This window comes from Eretmochelys imbricata, chromosome 15 (assembly GCF_965152235.1).
Source record: "Eretmochelys imbricata isolate rEreImb1 chromosome 15, rEreImb1.hap1, whole genome shotgun sequence".
Lineage (NCBI taxonomy): Eukaryota > Metazoa > Chordata > Testudines > Cheloniidae > Eretmochelys > Eretmochelys imbricata.
The window spans coordinates 30,467,293-30,479,993 of NC_135586.1; the positions used below are offsets into that span (position 1 = coordinate 30,467,293).

At 52.0% G+C, this 12,701-nt stretch overlaps 1 protein-coding gene across 1 annotated transcript in view; it reads left to right on the forward strand.

Moving 5' to 3' along the window:
- SGSM1 (small G protein signaling modulator 1) overlaps positions 1-12,701 on the forward strand; it is a 98,305-nt gene that overhangs the window by 50,078 nt on the left and 35,526 nt on the right. Inside the window, exons 5-9 of the mRNA XM_077835064.1 lie at positions 6,528-6,690; positions 9,324-9,476; positions 10,138-10,205; positions 10,843-10,988; positions 11,504-11,635. Coding sequence (XP_077691190.1) covers positions 6,528-6,690; positions 9,324-9,476; positions 10,138-10,205; positions 10,843-10,988; positions 11,504-11,635 — 662 coding nt within the window. The remainder of the gene's footprint in view (positions 1-6,527; positions 6,691-9,323; positions 9,477-10,137; positions 10,206-10,842; positions 10,989-11,503; positions 11,636-12,701) is intronic.

A 12,701-nucleotide genomic window follows, 5' to 3' on the forward strand; every position in this document is an offset into this window, starting at 1 on the left:
GTTCTGGTTTTTGAACCTTTCGAGTGCACTCAGGTCACCTTTTCAAGCTTTCCTTCATACCCATGAGGGTAAAACCTTCCCCCCCCCCCCCGCCCCCAATGAAAGCAGAGATTCTCACACCGTTTTGTGATTCCAGGAGCTGGGGCTTCATGAAAAACAGCAAATACCACAGGATTTGCAATGAAATTATGAGCGTCGGCAGCACGGATATTAAAACAGCAGGAAGGTGTTTCGTTTTTTAAAATCCCTGTCTTCAGTGAGGCCTGTTCCTTGTCAATGGGAAAAGGAGCCCGTTTCAGTGATGAGGACACAGCGATAGCTGTGGGGATCAAATGGCTCCTGTTTTGACCATGTTCTCAGCCAGCTGGTGATGCCAGAGAGCGTTTCTTTTGTGGGGGATATGGGGGCTGGTCATCACGGCCACTGGAACAGCCATGAGGGGAAGGGTCCTCAGCAACCCCAAAGCTTTGCATCCTTGTTGTGCAAGATGAGGGTGGGCCGCTCCAGAAGGGTTCAACACAGGCTAGAGGTGTAAGTGCTGTGCGCAGGAAACTATTTGCAGTGCGCCGATACAAGGCATGTTATTGGTCCCTATGATGGGGCAGGGCAAGGGACAGAAACACAATTACTCCTGCCTGGCCCTTGGCGGGTGTTAATTGTCTCCTGGCCAGAGAAGGCGGAGCTAGGCCTTATAAATAGACTGAGGGAGCTCAGTTGGGGAGGCTGTTGGGAAGACCGGTCTCTCTGGCAGAGAGAAGCCCTGGGCTGTAGTTTAACAGGCAGGATAAACCTGGGAAGCACACTACAGGGGCAGGATGGGCTCCTGGAGGGAAGCCCTGAGGTAGGGCCAACGAAGGAGCTGTGGTAAAGCCCAAGTGGGGCAGAAGCTGCATTCATTTGAAGATGTGTTTGGCCTGGGTTGAGCTCCCCTGGAAGGGGTTCAGACTTCTCTGTGACTTGGCCAGGGAGCCAAGCCACAGAACAACCAAGGGAGAAATCGGGAGGAGAGAGAGGCTGTTGCAGGTCCGAGGGAGAATATAGGACAGGGCACCTGAGACAGTCCCTTGACTGCTGCGTCCAGGCACGAGAGGGCTCCCTAGAGAGGAGGAGTGGATGTGTGCTTACTGTCCCACAGGACCCAGGTACACTGCTGGCATGTCCGTGAGCTCCATCTATTGACATGTTACCTATTAACAAACTGTTTACACGTACACAGACCTCTCCCCACCCTGACAGATCTCTTCTATATAAAAGCACCCCTGTACTATGAGGAGGTGGAAATCACGCCCGGCTGCCTTCCCAGTGGCACGCCTGCCAGGTTTGTCTGTAATTCTCCTTGGTGCAAGAGCGTCCACTGCTCTGTTCCGGCCAAGCGGCCGCACCATTTCCCCACGTCTGATCGGTGCCTGTTCCCATGAGCCCTTGACATCAGGCATCCAGCTGGGCCTTGCTAAGGAGCTGACTGGCAGCGTGACTGATTGGCCGATGAGTGACTTGCCAGAGCTGGAAGCACTAGAGAGCGGATGTAGGTAATTTGCTCTCTGCAGCACTTTGCATGCCCAGCTGCTCGTGGGGAGCGGTGGAGCACAGCCGGGCTGGCATTTGAAATGGAAGCTACTCTGCTTCAGAGATCAAGGAGAGAATAAGTGAATGAAGTGCTGGCGAATGCTGGGAGCCCTCGATGGTGTGCGAGGAGCACCAGATGGTGGGGGACTGGGCGCTGCTGGTCTCGGAGTCAAATTTCTGTCCCCATTGGTGGAGTAACGAAGGGAGTGGGGCGAGATCCACTCTTTGTGAGGGGCAGTTTCATCCTGCAGAGACGCATGCGTCCACAAGGGCTAGCTTGCCCCCTTGGTTTCAGCTGGGTTGGGGGTTTGCCCTGAGTTTCCAAGGGGCTGTTATGATGATCGGAGATGGCCCCCCTGCAGTTCCAGTCATTGTCTTCGGAGCATGTTGTGTGAAGTGCCAGCTGGGCACAGGAAAATGAAACAGGACTATAACAACGAAGACAGGTGGTGGTGGACATGGCATTGCAGGGCCAGCTCTGTGTAACTGTCCTGTATGTAGTGAGCCGCTCAGCAATCTGCAGATGAACTCCAGGGAAACTTGCAGGGTCTTACAGCCCTGTAGATCTTTTAGATCCTGAAGCCAATAACACAAGCCGGTCTTATTTTGAAGTAATTACCCTGCAGTCAAACTGCAGCTTGTCCTTAGGGTATGTCTACGCTGCCGTAAAACACCCGGAGCAGCTGGCTTGGGCTGCAGGGCTATAAAATTGCAGTGTAGACATTCCTGCTCGATCTGGAGCCTGGGCTCTGGGACTCGTGAGGAGGAGGGTCCCAGAGCCTGGGCTCCAGCCGAGCCCAAATGGCTACACTGCAGTTTTCTAGCCCCGCAGCCTGAGCCCCATGAGCCTGAGTCAGCTGATGCAGGCCAGCAGCGGGTGTTCTGGTGCGGTCGAACTCTCAGCCAGGGGGTCCCTCCCAGCAAGGTTTGTGCTGTCTGCAGCATCTGCACTTGAGGCGTATTCATATGGTGCATTACTGAAATATCAGAAATCCAGCTAGCTGCTCTGAATGGATCTCTCGAGCGAACGGGCCTCGGCCGGTCACCCATCTGATGCTTTTATCTGTTCAGCCAGATCAGGGCTGATAGTACATCACACACCCGCACAGCTGAGAACTCCCTGCTTACTCCGTGTGGTGAGCCCAGATGCAGTGCTAAGCAATGCTGCGATAACCTGACACCTCCTTTCACGGCCCTGGGAGCCACATGGGAGCTGACGATGGCAGGTCTGCGTGAAACACCGGGGAGTGTCTCTGTAGACTTGCACAGCCATTCAAAAAAACACTTTTACAAACACAGGAATCACACATTGCCTCTGCTTAGGTGGTGCAAAACATCCCTAGTGCGGCTGGCTCTGTCGAGGGTCCTTCTGGAGAGAAGGAACGGTGTTTGTTTGCCAGAAAGCTTGTCTTACCCATACCCAGATCGCTAGCTTATAGCATGGGTGCGTTGTGTAATTTTCCAGCAGTTTGATCAGCCTCCTGAGTAAGTTTTTTTTTGTTTGACACCAGCCATCTATCCTGATTCCCCCATCCCCAGAGGCTCAAACAGGCAAATTGCCAGTGTCATCAGTGTTAGGGTGCATTGTTCTCTGAGGAGTTGCTGTGGCCTAATTTGCCCCTTTGCCAGGGGTCAGCGTGAGGGCTGTGCACCACTTCATGGGGGTGACCTCTGTCACTTGGGATGCTGCAGGAACCGGCAGATACCAGATTCTCCTTGGCTCTCTCTGGGGGCTTTACTGGGTATGTAACATCCCCTTCCAGAAAACCTGGACACTCGCGAGTTACATGGCGCTGGCCTGGAGAGGGTCGGGCTGTGCACCAGCTGCTGCAATACAAGTCACTAGTTGCCTTGGTAAAGTGAGTCACTAAAGCTGGGGAGAAGGTCACTTCATTCCAATTGAATTAATAACCCAAGCTGGCCTTACTGGGGTCTATGTATTTAGAGTCTCTCTTACCTGCAAACTGTAGGAACAAACTTAGCTCCAAGAATTGTGATTTGTATTTAGAAAACTGCCCAATTTGTTGTATTACTGTGCAAATCCTTCAGTTTCCCTTGCTCATATTGTAACACACCTATAGGCGCCGAGGACTTCACAAATTGTCCGCGAGAGCTGGCCACTGAGAAGGTCACAGCAGGAGCAGGGATGGAACTCTGGCTCTCCTGCTCCAGAAACACCACTGGGGCCAGAGGCGAGTCCCCGGTTAGCTGTAGGCCCCGCGGTGCCCATGACACGCAGCTAAGCAGTTCTGATTCTGTCCAGTGGAGGGCAGCAGGGACAGACACTAGCCAGCTCATTCCAGTGCACTGCTGTCCACTTTTAATACATGGTGTAAATCCAAACTGGTGTAAATCCTTGTGTTGTTTCATGTGAGAAACTCTCACATAAAAGATGAGAGCCACAAATGTTTTACTGTATAAACATCTGCGTCTATGTACAGGCCAGCACGTTTATAGGTAATGGTGACCTGGGTAACTGGAGAGCTGGAAGCAAAACCCCAGTTGAACATACAGAAACGTTCTGTCTGCTGGCGGGGAACCCAGCCTGTTGCTAGCAATGCGGCCAGGGCCAGGGCCACTGAAAGGGCTTGCGTATTGTCCAGTGGGTTGGCTGCACTTTTCATCTGTTGACTCTGTCGCAGTGCTTGAAGTAACTGCACCGGTGACCACTTCGTGACCTCCTAGGGGCACCCCACTCTAGCTGCCACCTTTCTCAGGGGGGGCACCTGTTCCTTTCCCGCCAGACCAGGGATTTAAGATGCAATTTCCTCCTGCCACTGCCTGATCACCTTAGCAAGCCCGAGTTTAGTTCAGGACCTGGCATCCTGTTCTCTCTCCGGGGTGCTGCCAGGGCGCGCCGGTGACCCGCCAGCCTTCAGAAAGCGAGGGGTTTGTTTAGAACAAAAGCCTACCTTGGAAACCATACACAGCTTGTATGAATGCCTGTCTTACCAGGGGTGATCCGTCTTCCTCCTGAACACACTGGCAGGTTCCAGAGTCCTTCACACCTCTGGCCAGTGTCACGTCAGTTCCTGGATCCCGTGAGAGAGAGCTCCCCGCCCTGAGGCTGCCACTTCCTACACTTCCCCGTTGTGTGTCTGCTCCCCACTGGAACCCCGTCAAAACCAGCCAGTGCCCCCCAAGGGCTGGTACTTCTGCAGCCTTGTTACTGTCCAGGGGGCTGTATTATTCCCCCCCCCAACCCCCCATGATTCAGTTTCTAGTAGTCGGTTGATGCTTCAGTTGACTTCCCCTCAGCTGCTGCATTGCTAGTCTTGTTTCAAGAAAAAGTGACCTCCCTCCCTCCCAAGGGGTAACCATACAAGGTGAGAGGGGAAGCCAAGTCACCCCTATTTTTCATAAAAGTTTGTCAGAAATTTCCCAGTTCTCCACACCTGTTGGCCTATAATTAAGGCTATGTTTTAGTCATGGTTATTTTTAGTAAAAGTCATGCACAGGACTTGGGCAGTAAACAAAAATTCACGGTCCATGACTCTTACTGTACCCTAACTAAAACTTGGGCCGGGGGGCAGCGGGTGCTCATGGCGTGGGGGCCCCGCTGGTGCTGGTGGGGGAGGGAGGGCCAGGCAACAGCGCGCCATCCGGGACCCCTTCTGGTGCTGGGTCGGGGGGAGGGTTGGCGGTGCTGGCAGGCTCCGACCAGCATATCCCCGCAGCTCCTAGCGGGAGGGGCAGCCGGGGGGCTCCATGCGTTGCTCCCACCACAAGCTCTGGCTCCGCAATGCCCATTGGCTGGGAACTGCAGCCAATGGGAGCTGCGGGGAGGTGCATGGAGCTCCCTGGCCCGTTGGCCTAGGAGCTGCAGGGACATGCCAGTGGGAGCCATGGAGCCCTCCCCTCCCCGAGGTATGCGCCATCCTGTACTCCAACCCCCTCCCCAGCTCATAGCGCCGCACCAGCCACTTCAGAAGTCACGGAGGTCACAGAAAGTCACAGAATCCATGACCTCCATGACAGACATGCAGCCTTACCTATAATCAAAGCATTCACTCAGAGCACTCTGGAATGTATTCAGGTAGGGAGGTGTAGCCAGACACATCACTGGGGCAATACAGGGGGCAGGCACTTATTTTCTGTGTGTCTCAACAAATCGACACGATTGAGTCTCATGAATCTTAATGTACCTGATTTCAAATTATAGGCATTTCTGCCTGTCCTGGCTTTGCCACGGCTTCCATTCCACAAGCCCAACTCTTCTCACTTGAGAACTCCACTGAAATCAGCGAGGTTGCCATGAGTACCATAGAGAGCAGAATGTGGCCCCAGGCATGCCAGCAATAACTTGTTTTCTCAGTGAGCAAAGATCGCTCTAGCATTCAAGAGCAAAGGGCTGCAGGAATAAAGGGTAAAGACATTTTCATGAAGGAACGTTTCTGAGATGCTCCCAGGAGTCAAAATCCCAGCAGCTAGTTTTCCATTTCAGTGTGGTTCCCTCTCCCTGTTGCTTTCTTGCCTATGGATGGTGTCTGTGTTATCTTAAGTCTTACACTCATAGAAGCGCAGGGCTGCAGGGACCTCGAGAAGTCGTCTAATCTGTCTCCTGGCACTGAGGCAGGAAGTCTGCACTTTCTCACTTCATCACACGTCCCATATGTTCTCTTTAAATGGGTGTGTTTGCAGGCATAGCTGCCAGATTGTCCCTGCCGCTGGGCCAGAGTTGCATGTCTTTGGATCTTTCCTTTGTTTAGGCAGGGGACACAATGTGAGAGTCGGATTCATTTTCAGGGAAGGTTTCCGCTTGTAGGGTGAGACCATGGATGCTGCAGGAAACATCCGAGGCAATGAGTTACGGGCCAGTTAGTTTCCTTGGGAGGCTGTTTGTGGGGCTTTCGATGGGCTGGGTAACCCTCTGGCTTTTGTGGGGCTTTCGATGGGCTGGGTAACCCTCTGGCTTTTGTGGGGCTTTCGATGGGCTGGGTAACCCTCTGGCTTTGTTGCAGCGGCCGTGGAAGCCTGCGTCCTGCACAGCCTGAAGCGGAGAGCAGCTGGGTTCTTGCGCAGTAACAAGATTGCAGCCCTGTTCATGAAGGTGGGCAAGAGCTTCCCTCTGGCAGAAGATCTTTCTAGAAAGGTCCAAGATCTGGAGCAGCTCATCGAGAACACGTAAGGCTTTTGCCTTTGCCGCAGTGCCTTGTGGGCTGCCTGGTTGCACCCGTGCTGGGTGGAGACTTGGGCCACAATGTTCAAACCTGGGGGCCCAAAGTTAGGCACCAAAATTTCTGGTTTGGCATCTTTACAAGAGCCTGGTTTTAAGAGGTGCTGAGGTCAGTGGGGGTTGGAGCCGCGTGACACCTCTGACAGTCAGGTCACTGAGTCAGATGCCTAACGGTAGGCACCCGCGTTTGAGAATCCTGGCTCTAGTGGAGGAGCTGGGGACCAGGTTGGAGGTACAGTGCCCGGGCTGTAAAGAGGCCGTCTGCTTTCTAGAGTCTCGGTGGTGACCAAATCCAGAAACGTTCCCCAGAAGCTGATCATGAAGGATTTACAAATGTGTTCAAAGCACTTAGGCCCAAATCCCAGAGCCTCTCAAGGAGACGTAGGCCCTGAAGTGTCTGAGTCGCCTTTGAAAATGGAACTTGGAGACCTGTGTCATGTGGGTGCTTGACTTCCGTGGGATTTAATGGCTTGCTTACATGTAGACTTGGCAGAGTTTGATTTTTATTTATTTTATTATTTCAGTGGACAATATCTGTTTATTTTAAAGCATTTTTCTATTCTTGTTGATTTACATTTTCATGGTTGTGGGAATTTATGGGAGGGATAGACAATAATCATTTAATGACCATACACATTAAGATTCATAAAGTTAAAGCTTTATAACCATTGAAACACTAATTGTCAACATCACATGTCAAAATATGCAAAGTAAATAGCCACAGTCAGAAGACAGAATTCTGGGCTAGATGGACCATTGGTCTGACCTGGTATGGCTGTACTTATGTTCTTAAATCAAACTCTAATAAGTTCTCAAACAGCATTTTTCTTTCTTTGCATCTCTGTACATTTTGATGATGATTGATGGAAATAGTTTTTCATTGGTTTGTGTTGTTATGAATTACACCTGCTAGGACACGCACACAACTGCTACGAATTACACCTGGTAGGACACGCACACAACTGCTACGAATTACACCTGGTAGGACACGCACACAACTGCTACGAATTACACCTGGTAGAACACGCACACAACTGCTACGAATTACACCTGGTAGGACACGCACACAACTGCTACGAATTACACCTGGTAGGACACGCACACAACTGCTACGAATTACACCTGGTAGGACACGCACACCACTGCTACGAATTACACCTGGTAGAACACGCACACCACTGCTATGAATTACACCTGGTAGAACACGCACACAACTGCTACGAATTACACCTGGTAGGACACGCACACAACTGCTACGAATTACACCTGGTAGGACACGCACACAACTGCTACGAATTACACCTGGTAGGACACGCACACCACTGCTACGAATTACACCTGGTAGAACACGCACACCACTGCTATGAATTACACCTGGTAGAACACGCACACCACTGCTACGAATTACACCTGCTAGGACACGCACACAACTGCTACGAATTACACCTGGTAGGACACGCACACAACTGCTACGAATTACACCTGCTAGGACACGCACACAACTGCTACGAATTACACCTGGTAGAACACGCACACAACTGCTACGAATTACACCTGCTAGGACATGCACACCACTGCTACGAATTACACCTGGTAGGACACGCACAGTTCGAATCTAGGCTGAGGCACATAAACAAAGTCCACAACTGCAGAGTTCCCAAAAAACACTAAGTTTATTACGCTTGATCATGGTGCCCCCCTGCTAGCCAGGAGGGGACCCCGAATACAGATTATACAAAGGTTATATACTTTTTAGCAAAGCATGTTGCCCTCGTGCATCGGAAACCTTAGCCAATAAACAAACCCTTTTCTTATTTACCACCTATCCCTGCTTGGTGCATTCCTCGTGCCAAACCAGTATGTTAATTACACAGCATGGTCCTAAAGCCGTGCATCAGTAACTTTTATTATCAGGATGGGAGGCCTCACATCAAAGGCCAGGAGATAGGGAGTTAGGGACTGACAAAAAAAACAGATACTGGGAGTCAAGGCAGGCTGGAGGCAAGGAGGAGGATTTTCACAGGAATGCAGTATCTAAGGAACACGCCTCCTGGTGCATGATGTACTTGCTTTTAGACAATGGTGGGCCCCAAACCAAAATGGAGTCACATGTGCTAACTTTTCCTTAACAGTGTGTACAGTGAAATTGACATTTACCCATATGTACCGATAAAAATCGAAACCTTCCAAGCCTATTCAGTGCTTTTTGAATCAGGTCCTAAGTCAGCAGCTGTTCTTGGGGTGCATTTGGATGGTCTCTCAGTACTGTTTCTTTATAACTGGTCATTTAATTTAACAAGGTCACTTCTAAAAACTCTGACACAGGCCTCCCTGGAAAGGAGGAGCGAGAAGAGCACAAGGACCAGCTGAAGGGATCTGTCACCAAATGATGGTCCCTAGCACAGGTGGGCTTTCCCCACCAGGCAGCCAACACCGTATCTGCACATCGGGTCAGGGCGGGGCTAGTGGACCAGCCCTGCACTGGTTGTGGAGCAGGGAGCTCATTGCCCCATTGCTCAGCTTACTGCTCTGGTTTGGAAAGGAAGCCTGCAATGCTGTATTCTGCCTTGTGTCTCTGAAGACGAAACCAGGTACAAGGCGTCCAGGAGAACGTGCGCAAAGTGCAGAAGCTGCCGAACCTGTCTCCCCAGGCCATCAAGCACCTCTGGATCCGCACAGCCCTCTTTGAAAAGGTCCTGGATAAAATCGTGCATTACCTGGTAGAAAACAGCAGGTGAGTGCTGGCGTGGGCCAGCTATTTCCTTTTAGCTGCTCCCCAGCAGTGCCCGCCGTAAAGCCAACATCCCCTAGACTGGGCTGGCAGTATTGCTGGCTTAGTTTTCCTGCTCCTCGCTGATCAGAAGCACCACAGAAGCAGATGCAATTTTGTTTCTCTCTCTCAGCTCAGCCATGGCCCAGGATCTGAAATTCAGACCCTGTTCTTAATGGGGGTAGTCAAGGGTTGTGACTCAGTGACCCTTCCCCCACAAGCTTGCTGAAATAGAGGGGGCCCGGAGGATTCCCTTAGTCTTGAAGTCCTTCTGCTGTCAGCGAGAGAATGTCAGGTGCCAGGCTCTGCCCGGGCATCACCCACGCTGGAGACCCTTGGCGGTGTTCCTGAGCATTGGGGCTCCTGATGTTTTAGTTTGGGCCAGGCAGGGGGGCGGGTACGGATGGTGTCAGATGGAGATGGAGGCTGGAGGAAGCCTGCCTAACTCTGGAGGGGGAAGACTGCCTGCAACGACCTGCTGCGCTTTCTCATCAGCGAAAGCGGACGCAGAAAGATGCAGGGAGCACACAGAGGAGCAGAAAATACAGGGCAATTTATGGCTAAAACAGCCCGGTCTGTCATTAGCACGTATGCCAGCCACATGTTGTTTTTTCTTTGCTTCTAGTAAATACTATGAGAAAGAAGCTCTCCTGATGGATCCTGTAGATGGACCAATTCTTGCTTCCTTATTGGGTAACTTTATCTTTTAACCTCCACTCAGAGCTGACGTTGCAGACAGACACCCCCCCCCCCAACCCCCCTTGCATCCTTGCAATACCATTTTTCCATGAGAATGCAACAGACTTCCCGCCGCTGAGGTGGGCAGATGGAAGTGTGTGAGTACATTGAAAAGGAACTCTTGCCAAACTCGAAATGATTGCCGGGTGGCCGCCGACGGAGTGGGCTGAATAGCTGCTGCCATTGGTTCTCTTCGCTCTTGAAACGCTGACCATTAATGTATCTTCCATGTGCCCAAGTGCCATTTTCAAATGGAGACTTGGAAGGGATGCTGTAAACTAAGCACGGCGTCACGTGCTCAGAACTGCTGATTTATTCTTGGGGTTCCACACGTTATATGAGATAGTATCATGTACAGCTGGTGGATCACCTTATAACTCAGCCTGAGCAACGGCCAGCGCACCGCTGCATGGCCCCTGGAGCAGGCTAGGAATTGGGCACTCTCTCTTGGAGTCACGTTAGGGTTCCTGGGTTGCACCTTCTCTGTTCCCAAAATGTCAGAGTTGACGCGTTTGCTGTGAGGACCCAAGAGGGAAAATGTTGCCCTATAATTCTGCCCTTTGCTTGGTCTTTAAATCTCACCCCTGTGCAGTGGGGCCTTGTGCGCTGGAGTACACCAAGATGAAGACGGCGGATCACTTCTGGACTGACCCCTCTGCTGACGAACTCGTTCAGAGGCATCGCATTCACAGCTCACACTGTCGCCAAGACTCTCCCACTAAGCGCCCTGCCCTCTGTGTGAGTGTTGGAGGACAGCTGGGGTGGATTGCGTCTCACTTGGCTCCCGTTGTGGTGAGCGGGGAGAGACTTGGGTGGTACTGAAGCTTCTTTAGTCTCCTTGCAAAGTGCACTGAGATCCGCAAATGAAAGAGGCTGGAGAAGTGTAAATTAATCATTGCAACAACAGGATCCTTCCAACAGGATCCAAAACTCAACCTGTGGAGGCTACTGGCTGCTTGGAGCAAGACGGAGCACTGCATTGCGAGATCTCTGTGGGTGGCAATTCCAAATTAAAAATGAAGGCAGCTGCAGTCTGCTGCATTTAATGCAAATGAATTGCAGCCCTGGGCCTTCCATGGGTTCAGGGCTGACCTTGGCTTGTGTCAAACTGGTGACCTAGAGGGCAAAAAGGAAAAAGAAGAGAGTGATCCTTCTTGCTGTGGTGGGCCTGAAGCCCGTCTGCATGCTGGGCTCTCCTGGGACAGGCAGAGGTGAAATCAGCTCACAGAGCTGTTCTGTGTGGTCCCTTCTAGATTCAGAAAAGGCATTCGAGTGGCAGCATGGACGACCGGCCGTCACTGTCTGCCAGAGACTACGTGGAGTCTTTGCATCAGAATTCCAGAGCCACACTACTCTACGGCAAAAACAACGTCATGGTGCAGCCGGTAAGTAACCTGTGTGTGAGGAAAGGTTGAAGCACGTGAAACTTGGGACAGGAACTGGCTGCTTTAAAGCCAAGTTGCTCTCCTGGCTAGCAGGTGTCACCCCATCTTTGCTAGATGGAATGTCAGACCTGCTGAAGTGTGTGTGTGGGGGGGTATGTGTGTGTGTGTTGCCCCATGGAGGCAGGAGTCCCACAAGGGGCATAACCCCTGTACTTCTACAGCTAGTGGATAAAGGAATCCGAGACCTTTCTGTGACTGCAAATCTGTACTTAAAAACACTGCTCTGTTCTTTTTATCCAGCCCTGCCCCGGGCTGGGAGAAAGGGTGACTGTCAAGTGCGTAATTCGGGAAGTGAAATAGCTGAATTCCATTTCTCGAAGTGAAGGAGATGGGGATCCTCCTGCTAGAAGAGGGGGGACGACTTCTTCCCTTTGACTAGAAACTGGTCCCCTTTTTCTTCGCCCAGAGGAGCATAGGCCAGACGAGCCATCTCCATTCCTTTCCCGGCACTGCGGCTGGTGCGCGTCCTTGCACAGCAGACTGGCTACGCATGCAGGACACGGGTGGGTGCTGCAGCTGGAGCCCGGAGTTCACACCACACGGCTGGCAGCCTACAGTGAAGCTGGGGGGTTGGGCTGGAAGAGGCACGGCGAGCCCAGGGTGAGAGGATCTGTTGAGCTCTTTCGTGGTACAAGCCCTACAGCTTTGCAGAGCTGGGCTGCATGTGTCTCTGCTGTCCTTCCTCACCCTGCGTGGCTGGGGTGGAGCTCCGCTTTCGCAGTGGGCCCCCCAGCTCAGGGGGCTGGATACAGGCAGAGAGGGCTGTGTTGAGAATAGCTCCCAAGAGAAGGAGAAGATAAATCCTGAGTTGATCTGCATGACTGGAGATCAGGCTCTTGCCAGGCTAGTTTGAGGAATGCTCACTGCTAACTTCTGATGGCCTGTCACTGAGCATTAATGGGGAGAGCCTGGGCGGGGGGAGAAGTCACCATGTGAGAGGTCACAGTCTGCCTGTCCTGAGCCCAGCAAACAGACCCAAGCCGTCATGTCCATCTGTTAATGAGAC